This window comes from Aegilops tauschii, chromosome 3, assembly GCF_002575655.3.
Source record: "Aegilops tauschii subsp. strangulata cultivar AL8/78 chromosome 3, Aet v6.0, whole genome shotgun sequence".
Classification (NCBI taxonomy): Eukaryota; Viridiplantae; Streptophyta; class Magnoliopsida; order Poales; family Poaceae; genus Aegilops; species Aegilops tauschii.
In genome coordinates this window covers 457,469,567-457,490,751 of record NC_053037.3, presented here as the reverse complement: position 1 = coordinate 457,490,751, position 21,185 = coordinate 457,469,567, and the positions used below count along the sequence as shown (strand labels likewise).

The 21,185-nt window shown below is 46.3% G+C and overlaps 2 protein-coding genes across 2 annotated transcripts; one reads left to right on the top strand and one right to left on the bottom strand.

Annotated features, from left to right (window-relative positions):
• Positions 1 to 951: 951 nt before the first annotated feature.
• LOC120976114 (uncharacterized) lies at positions 952 to 1,833 on the top strand. Its single transcript, XM_040402941.3, has 3 exons — positions 952 to 1,091; positions 1,170 to 1,274; positions 1,352 to 1,833. Exons 2-3 carry the CDS (start codon positions 1,179 to 1,181, stop codon positions 1,676 to 1,678), a joined length of 423 nt encoding a protein of 140 aa, XP_040258875.1. The 5' UTR covers positions 952 to 1,091; positions 1,170 to 1,178; the 3' UTR covers positions 1,679 to 1,833.
• Positions 1,834 to 18,669: 16,836 nt separating this feature from the next.
• On the bottom strand, positions 18,670 to 20,912 carry LOC109771716 (uncharacterized). Its single transcript, XM_020330411.4, has 2 exons — positions 20,562 to 20,912; positions 18,670 to 20,312 (listed from the first exon to the last, which is right to left on the bottom strand). Exon 2 carries the CDS (start codon positions 20,275 to 20,277, stop codon positions 18,922 to 18,924), a length of 1,356 nt encoding a protein of 451 aa, XP_020186000.1. The 5' UTR covers positions 20,278 to 20,312; positions 20,562 to 20,912; the 3' UTR covers positions 18,670 to 18,921.
• Between the last annotated feature and the right edge of the window lie 273 nt (positions 20,913 to 21,185).

The window sequence follows — 21,185 nt, the reverse complement described above, 5'->3', positions numbered from 1 at the left end:
TATGATGTGTGAGATACTAATTTTATTTCCAGATGATATTATGATGTGTGAGGTTATGCTATTTATATTGAATGATCAAATTTTGCAGAAAAGGAATTAAAGTTTAAAGGGGATAGATACTCCGGCGGTAGGTTTGCGTACCCTACCGCAAATGAAAATCTAGTTTCAGGAACAAAACCAATTTCCTGTCTTCGACACCTACTGCTGAGGTAGCTGGCGGCAGGGTTGCATACCCTACTGCAAAATAAAACCCTGTTTCAGGAACAGATATGCCTGAGGTCAGGGTTTGGGGGGGCGGGGAGGGTTGAGGCCTACCGACAGAGACTATGGCGGTATGGTACTTCAACCTACCGCTGCCCTCTTTGGCGGTAGACACTCTGGCCACGTCAGCAACAACCGATGATCGTCTGCCTCTGTCGTCAACCCTACCACCAGGGACCTCGGTGGTAGGCTGTGATAACCTACCGTCATCAACCCCGGCGATAGAAAAAATGTCAAATCCTGAAAAAAATTAAACCGGTGTCATATCCGGCATAACTTTGCCAAAAGGGTCAAAACACTGAATTTGGCCGTTTAGACCATCTCTACCCAACACAAGCCTCGGTCGAAGCCGTCGTTTTGATCCCAGCCTAGTTGCGAATCAGTACCTCTACATTTTTTTAGGGGCTCCCTCTATACATATAATCTCTTGCGTCTTCTGGCTGGGCTGGTCAGCTGTTGCGCGATCCTCCCCCAAGTATGCTCCCCCCCTCAGGTTAAAGGATTGATATTGCCTTGTGGGTTCGTTCTTCTGCCCGATGTCCAATTGGGCTTCGGGTGTTTCTTTAGCATGCCGGAGTAGCTCTGAAGAGTTCATCGTTTTTGTGTTAGTTTCAGAAAGAAAAAGAAAAATCACCACTGGTCGCTGGCGGAAAGGGGGGAGGGTCAGGTTGGGTCCTGGCCCAGTCCATATTTTGGTATATCTTCCGAAAACAACAGTATATATCAATCCTGACCCTGACCCTCCCTCCCCCACGACCCCCTCCTCCTCCCGATCCCGCCGCCGCCTCCCGATCCGATCGTTCCCGCCCATCGCCGCCGCCTCCCGATCAGTACGTGGCGATGGAGCTGCTAACGCTTGAGTTTGTAATCAACTGAAAACAGTCCAATTTATAATTCTGGCTATGCAGGTTGCGACGATGGGGCTGCTAACGCGTGAGTGTGTGAATGAACTAAGGACAGCCCACGACCGCGTTGCTGGAGGGTTGGATAATCTTGAACGGTTTCTGCAAACAGTACGTCTTACATATATACATCTCACAGATAGAGGTCCGGCTTTTGCACCCTATGCTTAGTTTGTTTCTTGTTTCAGATTAACAAGCTCGTGGAACAATCTCGAATGGCTTCAGAGTTGATCACCGCGGCCGAAAACACAGTTAGGGAACACACCAGTCAGAAAGAGCAGCTTCAACAGAAGATGCAAGACGAAGCTGTCCTGAAGGAGCAGCTGCAGAAGAAGATCGAGGAGGGAGCTGCCTTGAAGGAGCAGCTGCAGACTCAGATGCAAGAGAATGCGTCTTTGAAGGAGAAGATACAGAAGAAGGACCAAGAAAATGCCATCTTGAAGGATCAAGTAAAATCTTTGAAGGAGCAGATGCAGAAGAAGGACCAAGGAAATGCCATCTTGAAGGAAAGTTAAAAAACAACCTTTTTTAAGAGAAAAATGCCATCAAGAAAATGCCATCTTGAATGAGCTGAGGTGTTTAACCAGTAACAATGATGGCCCAATAATTTAATTTGAGCCCGTAAAATAATTTTGAAGTATACTTTCAAATCCGATTTCATGGTTTCAAAGATGACGGTGGGCTCTTGAACATGGCTTTTAAGAAATTGCCCTCGCTAAGTATATAGGCAATTTAGAAAAAAAACAGTTCTTTCAATTTTTAGTGCATACGATCGATGCATCAAAGCATCATTCTCATCCTTATTGCCAAATGACATCCACGGCTGTATGCTTCTGCATGTTTTGGTACTGAATCAAACGTGAAGGCTTGATTCTAAGCATACAAACGGTTTGATCTATATTTTCAAGATAAATCTCACCCAGACAGAGATGTTCATTCTTTAGGACGAAATCACTGTTCTGACCTTGTCAACGTTTATAGTCACAAACTGAACTCGACGTGAAAGTATTTCGCGATTTGACCCTTTTAGAAACGCCATAGCCCGCGGCGTTTCCACCCAACACAGAAACGCCGAGCAAGCTAGCGTTCCTGGCCAACACGAAAACGCCGTGGTAGCTTGCGTTTCTGCCCTGGCCCACAGTCAGTCCGAACCCGCTGTTTTCGCTGACGTGGCACGTGTGAAACGCCAATGTCCCTGGCATTGCTGGACTGGATTAAGTAATGGCGGCAGGTCACGGGGGCCTAACCCAGCCCACTCGCAGTCCCAGCCCCGGTCGGGCCGTTCTTCCAGGGACGAACTGGCGGCCGCCCCTCCCTCTTCTTCACCAAATCTCCCTCAAATCTGTTATTTTGATCATCAAAACAAGTAGATCGGAACATCCCCGAGTTGCTTGAGGTATTCTCTTCCCAATCCTCCATTTATTTTCAGTCAAGATTGGCTATTGTAGATACATTTTTTCAAACATGGTGGAACCATAAGATGAGTTATTAGTGATTTGTTTGATGAATATTTTGGTTACATTATGTTTAGAAAGAAGACATATACTCCTTGTGTTGAAGTATTCTTAGTTAACTTGTTTAGTATTGGATTTAGAGAGAGACCATTTTTTGGACTAGGTTGAACCTATTATTTGTTAATAATTAGTTGTGATAGATTCTTTAGGATAAAATAGGTTGAAAAGAATTGGTGTTGGTAATGTCGTTCGTGATTTGTATCTTTGGGATAATTTGTAGTAGTTCTCACATGATTTTGTATATGATGTGGTCATAATTTTAAGCATATATCATAACAAATCCATTGACCTTATTTTGTAGGATGTTTGAGCTGGATAAATATCCCGGCCTTGATGATTATTACGAGGAGAAGCATCGTGCTGTGCTAGTGGAAAGAGGGGAGGTAATTATGTATCTACATTGTTGATTCTCATATTGTGAGTAGTTTAGAGAAGTATATAAATTGTGTGTGTGTTTTTTGTAGGTTCCTCCAGTACTTCGTTTGAGAGGCCACAACCCACGTGAGTCCCTGAAGTATGACCGTTGCTACGAGCCTTATTTTAGAAGAATGGATCTTCTCCAGTTTGTGCTCAACTTTAAAGGCACACCACCATGGTTGAACTCGACGGCCATTACCGCCCTTACGGACCGTTGGAGGCCGGAGACGCACTCTTTTCACCTTGCTCTTGGTGAGATGACCGTCACTTTGGAGGATATTGCGATGATCTCCGGTCTTCCGATCGAGGGCAGGGCTCTTACCGGGAAGGTGAGGTCTGAGGGGTGGCGACAAAGGGTTGCAGGTTTGGTTGGTGTTGAACCTCCCCCGTGGATTCATGAAACAAAGAAGGATCCTAGGCCATCTGGTGTTTTGTTCTCGTGGCTACAAGAACATTTTAACGAGTGCCCAGAGAATGCCAGTCCGGCTGTTGTGGAGAGGTACGCCAGGGCTTACTTATGGAATCTTTTGACTCAAGTGGTGTAACCTGACGGCACGGGAGACACAGCCTCGTGGATGTTCTTGGACCCTCTTCGTAACTGGGATGTGTACCGTCAGGTAATGCTAATTTGATGCATTCTCATTATATGAAAGAGATTTTTGCATGTGATTGTTTAATGTGTGCACAAATGTGCAGTTGGACGGAACATGTATGAGGAGTAAGCTGAAATCTTGTCTTGGTGGTTTTGTTTGGGCCCTACAGATTTGGATGTGGGAGCGTATCCCTGTGGGCCGTAACTTGACCATTGCTCCGGAAGAACCTTGGGAGTGGCCTTTTGACGGGGATGAGGAGCGGTATCCCACTATCGCATACACGTGGGCTACTGTCCAAGTGTCGAGTATCGCCGCCATGGGGCGGTACAAGGCATACATAAGTGAGCTTGACATGCTTACTTACAACCAGGTAATTATCAAATGCCTTGCCATCATTACAGATTTTTTTTGTTGTGCATGAGCTAGTGACATGTTGTGATGTAGGTTAATTGGAGGCCGTACATGGCACTTAGGCAGTTCCCTTTGAGCAATATGTGCCTTCGTGACCAACATCTTTGGCCTGTGCATTGCCCCATGATATGCTTTTTTGCGGTGGAGTGGCATCTTCCACATCGTGTTTCGAAGCAATTTGGAGTACAAGAACGCACCCCGCCGGAGTATGTTGAGACAAGTGTGGTGCTACATAGGTGAGAGTTTCTTGTACCATATGTTGATCAATGTGTAACCACGGAAAAATGAAAATGATACTGATACTTCTCATGCTTTGTAGGACGAGCCGGCAACACAACAAGAATGTCATTAATTGGGAGGATCACCATCTTATGTGGGTGGACATGTGGAATGCTCAGAGGAATGCCCGAGTTGAAGATGATCACACACCTGACAACGACGAGGGGGCATATTTAAGGCATTTGGAGTGGCTTCGCAAAGAATACAGAGTTATCCTTAAGGGTGCTTGGACTCGTGCCGATTGCTTGGAAGTAATGCCAAGTGAGGCTGTTGATGGTGCATTCAACAACTCTATTAGGGAGACCTCTGCATGATATTGATTATGGCCCTCTGCATGACCGAGTGGTATGTCTTTTTGTCTCTTTTTTGAACATGTGTCATTTCTTCATGAGTGGTGTGTCACTTAAGTTTTATTCAGGGCACGGAGCTATGGAGATGTATCAATGATAGTAATGTGGTGCTTGGCCGCGCACCTGGTAGAGAAACGGACGTTCTCGTTAGGAGTACTCTACAGGTTAGAGGCCTTCTTAATATGAACATGTGTTTTATATCATGTGAACTATTTTTGCATATTTACATGTCAATGTCTTTGCCTCTGCAGAAGGTTGTGAATCGTTGCCGAACACTAGCCGCTTTACTTTCTTGCCATGGCGGTTCATCCACGGATGTGCGTGCACGTGCTCAGTATAGAATGGATGTGCTTTCTTCCGCTCGTCCATCTTCGAGCCGAGCACGTGCTTCTTCCGCTCGTCCATCTTCCAGCCGAGCAGGTGCTTCTTCGAGCCGAGCACGGATTGATGAACAGGAAGATGAAGAGGAGGAGACAGACTACGATGCGGATCCGAACTATGTGGAGCTTGGGGCTTCGCAGATGGAAGATGCTCCACAGCCAACTCAACCTTCTCAGCCTTCTGAAGAAGCACGCCGAGTTAGCTCAAGAACCGTCCGACGTCCTGGATGGCAGAACACTCCAGAGGGCTACGTCAACAGGGGAAGATGGCTGCGAAAAGAGGCAAGAAGTGAAGTGATGACTGATGCGAACTTGTTAGTTCTATATCTGGTGAACTAGAAATGTAGTTAGCGTTTCAGATGGAGCGAACTTGTTAGTTCTATATCTGATGAACTTGTTATGTTTTATATCTGATGGACTTGTTAGTTCTATGTCACCGACTTGTTAATTATTATGTAAGCTGGATCATGTTAAGTTCGTTGCCGAAAATATGTCTCATTGCTATACTGTTGCTGTACTTGGCATTTATATTTTGAAAACTGTTGGATCATTAACTGTTGTTGTACCTTTGCTACCTGTGACGGAATGGGCAGCAGGGTTTGCTGTGTTCTGCATAACTGGGCAGAAACGCCAAAGACTTTGGTGTTTGTATGTGGCCTGGAAACGCCGAGCGGGACTGGCGTTTCAGATGTGAGCAGCAACGTTTCATGTACGTGTCCCAGGCAGCCATCTTTCGTGAGTCTTCCATTGACTTTCCATTTGCATCTTTCTACCTCACATTTCACGGTGTATCGCTTGTTGTAGTCCGAGTGAACAACTATGAAAGGCATGTGGTGTTTGATAGCATACTCACACAACCACATCCTGAATTCTAGCATGTGCTCGAACATCAAACCTTTCCTCACGTACGACATCGAAATCGCGTCGGGTGTACTACTTGGGAACTGTCTAGCCTCAATTGTCTTGCTCATGCCACCGTCGACTATAGCCTTATCCGCAAGGTAACATCACAAAACAAGGGAACTTTGTGATCCCTACCGGTGATTTTTGTGTACCACTCTGCTTCTTTCTCAGTCAAGCCATCCTCGTCCAACTCATTCACCGGGCCTTCATCATCCGAGTCATCCACACAAGCACGCTGATAGATAATGTCAGGATCCATGTCCTGATGCCTTACCTCAGCCTCTACGTCACCAACAATGTTGTGGTGCCTCTCATACTCTTCGTCGGAGTCATCGCCATCATCTTTCATCGGTGCACTACCTCCGAACTCATATTGGGGATACTCATTGGCTTCCGCTTCAACTTTATGCTCAACAATAGGTGGCACACTACTAACCGGGCTCACATCATCTACTAAGGTTTGGTTCAAGTCAACATGAAAGAGAGGAGCCTTGACCACCTTACTTGCAAAGACTTCGAGTGACTTGACTGCCAAGGATGCAACAACCTCCTTATATGCAACCCAATGCAAATTGGACTTGATAGGCATTGTCTTCATTCGACACTTGTGTGCCGACCCAACATCATATCTTCCTACTAATTCAACTTGGTCACTTGCATCCACCCACTTTAATCTTATCCGTGTTTCTTCCACAACCTCTTCATAACTAGGAGTCTCAAGAAATATCAACACTTCCTCATACTTGTCAACAATATCCACATTCATGAATGCCTCTTTGTCAACATAATGAATATTCACAATCTTGTCCATCTAAAAAAATGGTAACATAAGTATAAGAAATGTACAATGCTAAATATACCACACTGCTAACAAAACCCCTAACCCTAACCCTAAATCTTAACATTAGCCATAACCCACAATAAGGTATGCTCAACAACATCACAATGCAACACTATTGGAACAACAATACTCAAAACATCACATTATAGATTCATGTTCAAAACTAGGGTTAGGAACAACAAGAACAAATCAATCCAAATGGACAAATCCAACGAATAAAAATTTGTGAGATGAAGGAGGTTACCTCAACGAACGGAAATGACACCAGATCCAAGGACCAACCCAATCGATTTGCAAGGATTTGAGAGGGGCTAAGTGAGGGACACAAAGGGGGGAAAGGGCAAGAGTTCGGGATAGGACAATGGGGGAGAAGAGAGTGAAAGGTGAGTGGTGGGTGAAAGCCCCACGACCACCTAAAATATCTGCACCAGAAACGCCAAGGACGCTGGCGTTTCTAGCAACGCTAGCTTGCTAGGCGTTCCCACCAAGCCACGTCAGCAAACAACGCGTCCTCGGCCTGGCAGTGGGCCAGGTCAGGAATGCTAGCTTGCTCGGCGTTTCTGTGTCGGGTGGAAACGCCGCGGGCCCTGGCGTTTTTAAAAGGGTAAAATCGTGAAATACTTTCACGTCGGGTTCAGTTTGTGAGAATAAACTCTGATAAGGTCAGAACAGTGATCTTGTCCCATTCTTTAGTGCTGCCAAGTGAACAGGGGAGAGGTCTAGCGAGACGTTCAAAAAAAAGAGGTCCAGCGAGAGGATCAGACGACGATGTGAAAAAAAAACTCCTGGCATTGTTAAATAAGTAACTCACCATACTAAAGAAAACACATTTTCCAGAGAAAGATACGTTTAGTGTGTTTGTTCATTCATTTCAATCTGTCTGTAGTCCATATTAAAATATGCAAAACATGTTACATTTGTGGACGAAGGAGCATTTGCTAATTATGAAGCGAAACAATAGACATTAAAATGAAATACGATATGACACAAAACGACCAACAAAAAATACATTACATCGAAAATTACATTGTCCTTCCTTCCACTATACGTCATCCACCGGAACTTGAGAATAAACTTAACTGACATCAGGAGAAAGAGACACCTGCAAACGCCTCGTTATACTAGGATTTGAAGACCTCAATAATCACTGGCGGCAGAAACAAGATGTAGCAACTGTTGAAGAAATATCAGTTAGGGCACTACCCAATGCAGCGCAGGCTTGCAATACTTCAACGTCTGTCTAGAATGTTGGAGAAACCGGGCCGTGCCACAAAGCAACTAGAAAGAATAAGTCGTCGTGCCAAGAGCCAGCCAATTGCTCCGACTGAAGAGAGCCAGTATATTTGACAACATCTACTTGCATATGCCTCTCGTAGGCGTCAATCCTATTCCAACGTGGCATCGCAAACACCACCTCGCCGAAGGAAAATAAGAACCTACAAGACCTACAAAAATTGAAAGGGGCGGATTTCCACTCCTCTAATTTCCAATAAACCATCGAGCGAAAGAGATGAGCGGGGCTGAGACAGCGATGTTGAGGAGACCTTGATGACAGTTAGGGTTGAGGAATGAGTGTTGCAAAAGGGAAAACAAACTTTGTAGGCTTCGTTAGAGAAATTTGCAACGACCATATGCACGCTGACATGACGAGGAAAGATGAAACCACGAGGCACGCGCGCACAGAGAGAGAGAGAGATGGTACCGCTAAAAATCCTCTGTAACTAAATATAAGATGAACTACAAAAACCGGAAATCCAATTCGGTTGTTGGGAGCATATGCTCCTTGAAGGAAATATGCCCTAGAGGCAATAATAAAGTAATTATTTATTTCCTTATGTCATTTATTATTCACGCTAGAATTGTATTAACCGGAAACTTGATACATGTGTGAATACATAGACAAAAAGAGTGTCACTAGTATGCCTCTACTTGACTAGCCCATTGAATCAAAGATGGTTAAGTTTCCTAGCCATAGACATGAGTTGTCATTTTATTAATGGGATCACATCATTAGGAGAATGATGTGATTCACTTGACCCATTCCGTTAGCTTAGCACTTGATCGTTTAGTATGTTGCTATTGCTTTCTTCATGACCTATACATGTTCCTATGACTATGAGATTATGCAACTCCCGTTTACCGGAGGAACACTTTGTGTGCTACCAAACGTCACAACGTAACTGGGTGATTATAAAGGTGCTCTACAGGTGTCTCCGAAGGTACTTGTTGGGTTGGCGTATTTCGAGATTAGGATTTGTCACTCCGATTGTCGGAGAGGTATCTCTGGGCCCACTCGGTAATGCACATCACTATAAGCCTTGCAAGCATTGTAACTAATGAAGTTAGTTGCGAGATGATGTATTACGAAATGAGTAAATAGACTCTCCGGTAACGAGATTGAACTAGGTATTGAGATACCGACGATCGAATCTCGGGCAAGTAACATACCGATGACAAAGGGAACAACGTATGTTGTTATGCGGTTTGACCGATAAAGATCTTCGTAGAGTATGTAGGAGCCAATATGAGCATCCAGGTTCCGCTATTGGTTATTGACCGGAGACGTGTCTCGGTCATGTCTACATAGTTCTCGAACCCGTAGGGTTCACACGCTTAAAGTTCGATGACGATTTGTATTTTGAGTTATGTGATTTGATATACCGAAGGTAGTTCGGAGTCCCGGATGAGATCGGGGACATGACGAGGAGTCTCGAAATGGTCGAGACGTAAAGATTGATATATTGGACGACTATATTCGGACATCGGAAAGGTTCCGAGTGATTCGGGTATTTTTCGGAGTACCGGGGAGTTACGGGAATTCACCGGGAGAAGTATTGGGCCTTATTGGGCCATACGGGAATAGAGGAGAGAGGCCAAAAGGAAGGAGGCGCCCCCCCCCCTCTGGTCCGAATTGGACAAGGGGTGCAGCCCCCTTTTCCTTCTCCCTCTCCCCCTCTTTCCTTCTCTCCTACTCCGGAAAGGAAAGGAGAATCCTACTAGGACTTGGGAGTCCTAGTAGGACTCCCCACACTCCTGGCGCGCCTCCTCCTGGCCGGCCGCCTCCCCCCTTGCTCCTTTATATACGGGGGCAGGGGGCACCCCAGAGACACAACAATTGATCTTTTAGCCGTGTGCGGTGCCCCCTCCACCATAGTCCACCTCGATAATACTGTAACGGTGCTTAGGCGAAGCCCTGCGTCGGTAGAACAGCATCATTGTCACCACGCCGTCGTGCTGACGAAACTCTCCCTCAACACTTGGCTGGATCGGAGTTCGAGGGACGTCATCAGGCTGAACGTGTGCTGAACTCGGAGGTGCCGTGCGTTCGGTACTTGATCGGTCGGATCGTGAAGACGTACGACTACATCAACCGCGTTGTGCTAACGCTTCCGCTTTCGGTCTACGAGGGTACGTGGACAACACTCTCCCCTCTCGTTGCTATGCATCACCATGATCTTGCGTGTGCGTAGGAAATTTTTTGAAATTACTACGTTCCCCAACAGTGGCATTCGAGCCTGGTTTTATGCGTAGATGTTATATGCACGAGTAGAACACAAGTGAGTTGTGGGCGATACAAGTCATACTGCTTACCAGCATGTCATACTTTGGTTCGGCGGTATTGTTGGATGAAGCGGCCCGGACCGACATTACGCGTACGCTTACGCGAGACTGGTTCTACCGACGTGCTTTGCACACAGGTGGCTGGCGGGTGTCAGTTTCTCCAACTTTAGTTGAACCGAGTGTGGCTACGCCCGGTCCTTGAGAAGGTTAAAACAGCACTAACTTGACAAACTATCGTTGTGGTTTTGATGCGCATGTAAGAACGGTTCTTCCTCAGCCCGTAGCAACCACGTAAAACTTGCAACAACAAAGTAGAGGACGTCTAACTTGTTATTGCAGGGCATGTTGTGATGTGATATGGTCAAGACATGATGCTATATTTTATTGTATGAGATGATCATGTTTTGTAACCGAGTTATCGGCAACTGGCAGGAGCCATATGGTTGTCGCGTTATTGTATGCAATGCAATCGCTCTGTAATGCTTTACTTTATCACTAACCGGTAGCGATAGTCGTAGAAGCAATAGTTGGCGAGACGACAATGATGCTACGATGGAGATCAAGGTGTCGTGCCGGTGACGATGGTGATCATGACGGTGCTTCGGAGATGGAGATCACAAGCACAAGATGATGATGGCCATATCATATCACTTATATTGATTGCATGTGATGTTTATCTTTTATGCATCTTATTTTGCTTAGATCGACGGTAGCATTATAAGATGATCTCTCACTAAATTTCAAGGTATAAGTGTTCTCCCTGAGTATGCACCGTTGCGGAAGTTCTTCGTGCTGAGACACCACGTGATGATCGGGTGTGATAGGCTCTACGTTCAAATACAACAGGTGCAAAACAGTTGCACACGCGGAATACTCAGGTTAAACATGACGAGCCTAGCATATGCAGATATGGCCTCGGAACACTGAGACCGAAAGGTCGAGCGTGAATCATATAGTAGATATGATCAACATAGTGATGTTCACCATTGAAACTACTCCATCTCACGTGATGATCGGACATGGATTAGTTGATATGGATCACGTGATCACTTAGAGGATTAGAGGATGTCTATCTAAGTGGGAGTTCTTTAATAATTTGATTAATTGAACTTTAATTTATCATGAACTTAGTACCTGATAGTATTTTGCATGTCTATGTTGTAGATCAATAGCTCGGTTTAAGCTCCCCTATTTTATTTTGATATGTTCCTAGAGAAAACTAAGTTGAAAGATGTTAGTAGCAATGATGCGGATTGGATCCGTGATCTGAGGATTATACTCATTGCTGCACAGAAGAATTATGTCCTTAATGCACCGCTAGGTGACAGACCGATTGCAGGAGCAAATGCAGACGTTATGAACATTTGGCAAGCTCGATATGATGACTACTTGATAGTTTAGTGCACCATGCTTTACGGCTTAGAATCGGGGCTTCAAAGACGTTTTTGAAACGCCACAGAGCATATGAGATGTTCCAAGAGTTGAAATTAGTATTTTAGACTCATGCCCATGTCGAAAGGTATGAGACCTTTGACAAGTACTTTGCCTACAAAATGGAGGAGAATAGCTCAGCTAGTGAGCATGTGCTCAGAATGTCTGAGTACTACAATCACTTGAATCAAGTGGGAGTTAATCTTCCAGATAAGATAGTGATTGACAGAGTTCTCTAGTCACTATCATCAAGTTACTAGAACTTCGTGATGAACTATAATATGCAAGGGATAACGGAAACGATTCCCAAGCTCTTCGTGATGTTGAAATCGACGAAGGTAGAAATCAAGAAAAGCATCAAGTGTTGATGGTTGACAAGACCACTAGTTTCAAGAAAAGGGGCAAAGGGAAGAAGGGGAACTTCAAGCAGAACGGCAAGCAAGTTGATGCTCAAGTGAAGAAGCCCAAGTCTGGACGTAAGCCTGAGACTAAGTGCTTCTACTGCAAAGGGACTAGTCACTGGAAGCGGAACTACCCCAAGTATTTAGCGGATAAGAAGGATGGAAAAGTGAACAAAGGTATATTTGATATACATGATATTGATGTGTACTTTACTAGTGTTTATAGCAACCACTCGGCATTTGATACTGGTTCAGTTGCTAAGAGTAGTAACTCGAAACGGGAGTTGCAGAATGAACAGAAACTAGTTAAGGGCGAGGTGACGATGTGTGTTGGAATGAATTCCAAGATTGATATGATCATCATCGCACACTCCCTATACTTTTGGGGTTAGTGTTGAACCTAAATAAGTGTTATTTGGTGTTTGCGTTGAGCATGAATATGATTTGATCATGTTTATTGCAATACGGTTATTCATTTAAGTTAGAGAATAATTGTTGTTCTGTTTAAATAAAACCTTTTATGGTCATACACCTAATGAAAATGGTTTGTTGGATCTCGATCGTAGTGATACACATATTCATAATATTGAAGCCAAAAGATGCAAAGTTAATAATGATAGTGCAACTTATTTGTGGCACTGCCGTTTAGGTCATATTGGTGTAAAGCGCATAAAGAAACTCCATGCTGATGGACTTTTGGAATCACTTGATTATGAATCACTTGATGCTTGCGAACCATGCCTCATGGGCAAGATGACTAAGACTCCATTCTCCGGAACAATGGAGCGAGCAACTGACTTATTGGAAATAATACATACTGATGTATGCGGTCCGATGAGTGTTGAGGCTCGCGGCGGGTATCGTTATTTTCTGACCTTCACAGATGATTTGAGCAAGATATGGGTATATCTACTTGATGAAACATAAGTCTGAAACATTTAAAAAGTTCAAAGAATTTCAGAGTGAAGTGGAAAATCATCGTGACAAGAAAATAAAGTTTCTACGATCTAATCGCGGAGACAAATATTTGAGTTACGAGTTTGGTCTTCAATTAAAACAATGTGGAATAGTTTCACAAATTCGTGCCACCTGGAACACCACAACATAATGGTGTGTCCGAACGTCATAACCGTACTTTATTGGATATAGTGCAATCTATGATGTTTCTTACCGATTTACCACTAAAGTTTTGGGGTTATGCATTAGAGACAGCTGGATTCACATTAAAAAGGGCACCATCTAAATCTGTTGAGACGACACCGTATGAACTGTGGTTTGGCAAGAAACCAAAGTTGTCGTTTCTTAAAGTTTAGGGTTGTGATGCTTATAAGAAAAAGTTTCATCCTGATAAGCTCAAACTCAAATCGGAGAAATGTGTCTTCATAGGATACCCAAAGGAGATAGTTGGGTACACCTTCTATCACAGATCCAAAGGCAAGATATTCGTTGCTAAGAATGGATCCTTTCTAGAGAAGGAGTTTCTCTCGAAAGAAGTGAGTGGGAGGAAAGTAGAACTTGATGAGGTAACTGTACCTGCTCCCTTATTGGAAAGTAGTTCATCACAGAAACCGGTTCCTGTGACACCTACACCAATTAGTGAGGAAGCTAATGATGATGATCATGAAGCTTCAGATCAAGTTACTACCGAACCTCGTAGGTCAACCAGAGTGAGATCCGCACCAGAGTGGTACGGTAATCCTGTTCTGGAGGTCATGTTACTAGACCATGACGAACCTACGAACTATGAAGAAGCGATGGTGAGCCCAGATTCCGCAAAATGGCTTAAGGCCATGAAATCTGAGATGGGATCCATGTATGAGAACAAAGTGTGGACTTTGGTTGACTTGCCCGATGATCGGCAAGCAATTGAGAATAAATGGATCTTCAAGAAGAAGACAGACGCTGACGGTAATGTTACTGTCTATAAAGCTCGACTTGTTGCGAAAGGTTTTCGACAAGTTCAAGGGATTGACTACGATGAGACCTTCTCACCCGTAGCGATGCTTAAGTCCGTCCGAATCATGTTAGCAATTGTCGCATTTTATGATTATGAAATTTGGCAAATGGATGTAAAGACTGCATTCCTGAATGGATTTCTGGAAGAAGAGTTGTATATGATGCAACCTGAAGGTTTTATCGATCCAAAGGGAGCTAACAAAGTGTGCAAGCTCCAGCGATCCATTTATGGACTGGTGCAAGCCTCTCGGAGTTGGAATAAACGCTTTGATAGTGTGATCAAAGCATATGGTTTTATACAGACTTTTGGAGAAGCCTGTATTTACAAGAAAGTGAGTGGGAGCACTACAGCATTTCTGATAAATATATGTGAATGACATATTGTTGATCGGAAATAATGTAGAATTTTCTGGAAAGCATAAAGGAGTATTTGAAAGGAGTTTTTCAAAGAAAGACTTCGGTGAAGCTGCTTACCTATTGAACATCAAGATCTATAGAGATAGATCAAGACGCTTGATAAGTTTTTTCAATATGTACATACCTTGACAAGATTTTGAAGTGGTTCAAAATGCAACAGTCAAAGAAAGAGTTCTTGCCTGTGTTACAAGGTGTGAAATTTGAGTAAGACTCAAAGCCCGACCACGGCAGAAGATAGAAAAAGAATGAAAGTCATTCCCTATGCCTCATCCATAGGTTCTAGAAAGTATGCCATGCTGTGTACCAGATCTATTGTATACCCTACACTGAGTTTGGCAAGGGAGTACAATAGTGATCTAGGAGTAGATCACTGAACAGCGGTCAAAATTATCCTTAGTGGAATAAGGAAATATTTCTCGATTGTGGAGGTGATAAAGAGTTCGTCGTAAAAAGTTACGTCAATGCAAGCTTTGACACCGATCTGGATGACTCTGAGTCTCGATCTGGATACATATTGAAAGTGGGAGCAATTAGCTAGAGTAGCTCCGTGCAGAGTATTGTAGACATAGAATATTTGCAAAATACATACGGCTCTGAATGTGGCAGACCCGTTGACTAAACTTCTCTCACAAGCAAAACATGATCACACCTTAGTACTCTTTGGGTGTTAATCACATAGCGATGTGAACTAGATTATTGACTCTAGTAAACCCTTTGGGTGTTGGTCACATGACGATGTGAACTATGGGTGTAAATCACATGGTGATGTGAACTATTGGTGTTAAATCACATGGCGATGTGAACTAGATTATTGACTCTAGTGCAAGTGGGAGACTCAAGGAAATATGCCCTAGAGGCAATAATGAAGTTATTATTTATTTCCTTATGTCATTTATTATTCATGCTAGAATTGTATTAACCGGAAACTTGATACATGTGGGAATACATAGACAAAAAGAGTGTCACTAGTATGCCTCTACTTGACTAGCCCATTGAATCAAAGATGGTTAAGTTTCCTAGCCATAGACATGAGTTGTCATTTGATTAACGGGATCACATCATTAGGAGAATGATGTGATTGACTTGACCCATTCCGTTAGCTTAGCACTTGATCGTTTAGTATGTTGCTATTGCTTTCTTCATGACTTATACATGTTCCTATGACTATGAGATTATGCAACTCCCGTTTACCGGAGGAACACTTTGTGTGCTACCAAACGTCACAACGTAACTGGGTGATTATAAAGGTGCTCTACAGGTGTCTCCGAAGGTACTTGTTGGGTTGGCGTATTTCGAGATTAGGATTTGTCACTCCGATTATCGGAGAGGTATCTCTGGGCCCACTCGGTAATGCACATCACTATAAGCCTTGCAAGCATTGTAACTAATGAAGTTAGTTGCGAGATGATGTATTACGGAACGAGTAAATAGACTTTCTGGTAACGAGATTGAACTAGGTATTGAGATACCGACGATCGAATCTCGGGCAAGTAACATACCGATGACAAAGGGAACAACGTATGTTGTTATGCGGTTTGACCGATAAAGATCTTCGTAGAGTATGTAGGAGCCAATATAAGCATCCAGGTTCCGCTATTGGTTATTGACCGGAGACGTGTCTCGGGCATGTCTACATAGTTCTCGAACCCGTAGGGTCCGCACGCTTAAAGTTCGATGACGATTTGTATTTTGAGTTATGTGATTTGATGTACCGAAGGTTGTTCGGAGTCCCGGATGAGATCGGGGACATGACGAGGAGTCTCGAAATGGTCGAGACGTAAAGATTGATATATTGGACGACTATATTCGGACATCAGAAAGGTTCCGAGTGATTCGGGTATTTTTTGGAGTACCGGGGAGTTACGGGAATTCACCGGGAGAAGTATTGGGCCTTATTGGGCCATACGGGAATAGAGGAGAGAGGCCAAAAGGAAGGAGGCGCGCGCCCCCCCTCTGCTTCGAATTGGACAAGGGGTGCAGCCCCCTTTTCCTTCTCCCTCTCCCCCTCTTTCCTTCTCTCCTACTCCGGAAAGGAAAGGGGAATCCTACTAGGACTTGGGAGACCTAGTAGGACTCCCCACACTCCTGGCGCGCCTCCTCCTGGTCGGCCGCCTCTCCCCCCTGCTCCTTTATATACGGGGGCATGGGGCACCCCAGAGACACAACAATTGATTTGATATTTTAGCCGTGTGTGGTGCCCCCCTCCACCATAGTCCACCTCGATAATACTGTAGCGGTGCTTAGGCGAAGCCCTGCGTCGGTAGAACATCATCATCGTCACCACGCCGTCGTGCTGACGAAACTCTCCCTCAACACTCGGCTGGATCGGAGTTCGAGGGACGTCATCGGGCTGAACGTGTGCTGAACTCGGAGGTGTTGTGCGTTCGGTACTTGATCGGTCGGATCGTGAAGACGTATGACTACATCAACCGTGTTGTGCTAACGCTTCCGCTTTCGGTCTACGAGGGTACGTGGACAACACTCTCCCCTCTCGTTGCTATGCATCACCATGATCTTGCGTGTGCGTAGGAAAAAATTTGAAATTACTACGTTCCCCAACACTCCTGCCTGTCAAAAATGTTTTTTGCAAATGTCAAATTTTTTAAAAAATAAATGTGTCCGTTGTCACACCAAAATGCTACCTGCAAGTTTTTTGGAGGAAAGCTTAAGTATTTTGATAAGTGAAAAAAACAAAGTCGAACGACAAATGTTACCTTCAAATGTTACACTTATTTTGTCTTTTTCACCGACGAAGCACCGTCATCCCGTTTCGCATGAAAATTGTCAAGCACGCTTGTTACCTAGCAAGAACATCTAAAAAAGATCAGAATTTTAAAATTTTATTTGCTATTTATTTTGAATTTATTATTCATTAGGAGCATTTGCACCCCAGAGCCAAAGATGTCTTATATTTAGTTACAAAGGTAGTAGACTGTTATATATTTAGTTACAAAAGCAGTCAAACGCTTTTATATTTCTTTACAGAGGGGGTATTATGTAGGGCCAGTTCTTCGGGCAACTTAAGAAATAAGCCGCCTCCTCCCAGCTGTGTCTCTTATTCATTGAGGCTTCTAAACTAGTTATGGATAACTAATTTAGAAGTCTCAACGAATTTAGAGGACGGCTTATTTTTTAGGGAAAAGCTTACCTTCAACCAGCGGATCGTGCGGTCCGTCCGTCAGATCGTCAGTTGATCAGACGGCCGAGAGCAACCCCACTCCCACCTCTGTGTACACACCGTTTCTGCAACTGAGCAGTTGTTTCGGAAAGGAGAATTTGCAACTCCCTGGCCCTTTTTTGCAGCGGCGGTGACTTGCGGCTGGAGGGCTATGGAGGCGGGGAATCTCATCGGATCCGACGAGGATGGGGCGCGGGCAGGAGGCAGGGACGTCCGGGAGCCGCGAGGGGTGGCGACACATGCGGCTAGGAAGGCGACGATGGCGAGGATTCCAGCCGGATCTTGTCGGATTCGATGAGGATGAGCCGCGGGTCGGAGGTGGGGACGCCCGGGAGCGGCGGGGGCTCGTCTCGGCGAGGTCCGATGGGGTTGACGGCGAGCGTCATAGCAAGGACCTGCAACGGCAGCGGCTCACGGTGCTCCTTCAGCAGAGCATGTTTTCTTAACAAAGCTCTTGTTGCGATAGTAAGCTGTGTTTCTGAAACAATGCTCTTGTTGCAAAGAGGAACCATACACAGAGATGCTTTTGACAACGTCATCAATGTTTCTGAAATAAAGCTCTTTTTGCAATCGTCACTGATGTTCCTGAAACAAAGCTCTTTGTTGCAATAGTCACCGTTGTTTCTGGAACAACACTCTTGTTGCGAAATGGGATAGTATGTTGAGCATCTTATATCGGACGGCTCGCGAGACGGTGGATCTTTAAAAAGATCCGCCGGCCGACACGTAGCACTTCCCTATTTTTTAAGCTGAAGAGAGACAACTTATTTTTTAAAGCCGCCCAAAAGAATTAGCCCTTATTGCTCTAAAACGTTCTGCATTTGTTTGTAGAGGGAGTACCTAAAAGGGGATAATTTGTAATCTCCACACCGTGTATAGAAACAAATCTCATATAACTTTTCAAGTTTGATTTAGTAGTATGTACACTAAAATAGCAGTATTTTGATGAATCAAATAACTATTCATCCTAGCTTCCAAAAAAGAAGAGAGAAAAACTACTCATCCTTCTCATCGCCCAAAAGAATCAGATCTCTTACACAATAACAAAAAAATGAAGAATGGTTGTAAATATCCACAATTCAATTGCATCTTTACGCGCCAGGAGAAGCGGAAGGCAAATGTTTGCTCAGCTGTCCTCGTCGTCGTACCGACGGCTCCGGAGAACCGAGCTCACCGAGCTGTAGCCGAGCACGTGGTGGAGTAGCCCATGGTCGGGGCCCTGCCGTAGCTGCTCGCCGCTCAAACGGCTCCTCGCAGTTGCACGCGTGTTCTGCTCCTCCGCGTCGTCGGCGCCAAAACCAGCTGGCTGCGGCGCGGAGAATATCTTCCTCGGCCGGTCCGTCGTCGAGCCGCCGCCCCTCGCCGGCAGCGTCACCTCGAGCATTTCGTCGCAGCCGCCGCACTGCAGCCTGGCGAATTTGTCTACAGATAGGCCGGCCGGTAGCAGCAGTATCTCCTCGCACTTGTCGCAGAGGACGAACGGCGTGCCGCCCATCACCGGGCGGCAGATTAGGTGCCTCGCCGACGCACCGCGCCGGCTGCTCGATGCCGATGCCGGTGCCGACACCGGTGCCAATGCCGACGCCGACGCCGACATCCACGAAGACAATGACGAGGAGGTGGTGGGCTTGCCGATGCGCCGGCCGCTGTCGGTGACCGGCAATGCCTGGGCGAGCTGCGACTCGAGGCGGCGCAGGATGCGGGAGTCGCGCCGCGTGACTTTCTGAGGGGCGCTGTTGCTGCCAGACGCGCTCTTGGGAGGCACGCCGGGAGCGAGCCGGGGCGCGTCGAGCCTGAGCGGCTCCTCGACGGCGACGATGAGCTTCCGGAGGTTCTCGAGAGCGTGCAGGAGGTTCTGCTGGAACCCCGGGTCAGCCAGCGGCGATCTCGCAGCCACACCAGCGGCCGGTCCATCCCCCGCCAAGGCCATCGCGGCGTCCAGTTCCTGCGAGCTCAGCGGCGACGCCCGGCGGCCGTAGGACGAGGCCGACCTCGTCCGCGGCACGTCGAACTCCCCGCCCCCGTCCTTGGGCGCGTCGAGGTCAGCACTCGCCGGCCGCCTGGTCCTCCGCGACGCCGGCCGGAGCTCGCTCACGCGACTGTGCAGCGGCGACCCGCTTCGCCGAACCTGATCCGCTTCGTCGTGCCGGCCCAGATCGCCGCTCCTTGGACCGGTCCTGATCGCGCTGTAGGGCCGGTACGCGGACGAGGAGGACGCGACCCCGTTGTCCCGGCTGCTGGGCTCCAGGTCTCCGCCATTGGGCGGATCCGTCTCGTCGGAGTAGGTGGACATGGTGTCGAAGGAGAGGATCTCGAGCTGCGCGAGCGAGTACTCGGTGTCGTCCGTGGGCTCCGGGTTCTTGCCTCGGATGGGCGTGCGGCACTTGCTGCAGTAGTAGATGACGGCCTGCGGGTCCTGGTAGATCATGGCGCGGCAGTAGGGGCACCGCCCGAACCGCCGCTTCACCTGCTCGCTCTCCATGGCCCCCGTCGTCTCCGGCCTCCTCTTCTCAGTAGCTGCAGGAAACGAGTTGGGTTAACAAATAGCAATGCCCTCCTCCGTGTTGGATTGGGGATTCGTCTCTCAAATTAGTCCTCCACCACTGCAAAGCATCTGGCATGTGGAATCAGTGGGCAGCTAGGGTTGGAGAGACCATATGCATCGAGAATTCTACATGATCGCGTCCTCTGTTATCCAACATACCCTAGTCGGCAAGAACAGGGCGAGAATTCATGGGCAGGACCAAGAACTGATAGTGGGTTTACCTCGATCGATGCCAGCCAAATTCTCAGTATCGGATTCCTCGTCTCTACGGCCCGATCTCCCACCGGCAGAGCAAAGATAAAATCGCTCGGGGTATTTGATTTTCTGTTCTCCAACGCGGATCCCAAAGCAAGCAAGCAACCAGTAGGTGCCGGACGACCGAGCGAGGAAGCGAAGCAGCAGAAAAGTCTCCCTCCAGCTCCCGTGACAGCGAGCGAGGAAGCAGCCAGCGGGGAGAAGAGATGTGAGGATGACAATTCTCGACGATGCCAATTAAGAGGAGGCCACGCCACACGTTTAGGAAAGGAATGGGCCGGAGCCGGAGCGCGGATCGCTGCTTCCAAACCCACGTTGACGGGCGCGTTAGAGCAACGAGTGAATTCATACGGTTGGTGCACTGGCGTTGAAAGCGAAGAGTAGTAGGGGACCCGGTCCTGCCTGCGAGCGCTCCCCCTCTCCCTGAAGAATTCAGAAGGCGACTTTCCCACTGCCAAGTGCTACTTGGATCCTGGGAGTGGTACAGACCAGGGCATCCAACCACGTGCATTGAACCACCCATAAATGTCCGGACACTTTAAGCCCTTCAACACCCGTTCGTATGTTTGAATTTTTGCAAACTAGAAGCA

Coding starts and splice junctions, on each gene's coding strand:
- LOC120976114 (XM_040402941.3), top strand. CDS start 1,179: ATGGGGCTGCTAACGCGTGAGTGTGTGAATGAACTAAGGACAGCCCAC. Junction 1,275..1,351: donor TTGAACGGTTTCTGCAAACA/GTACGTCTTACA, acceptor TTCTTGTTTCAG/ATTAACAAGCTCGTGGAACA.
- LOC109771716 (XM_020330411.4), bottom strand. CDS start 20,277: ATGGAGAGCGAGCAGGTGAAGCGGCGGTTCGGGCGGTGCCCCTACTGC.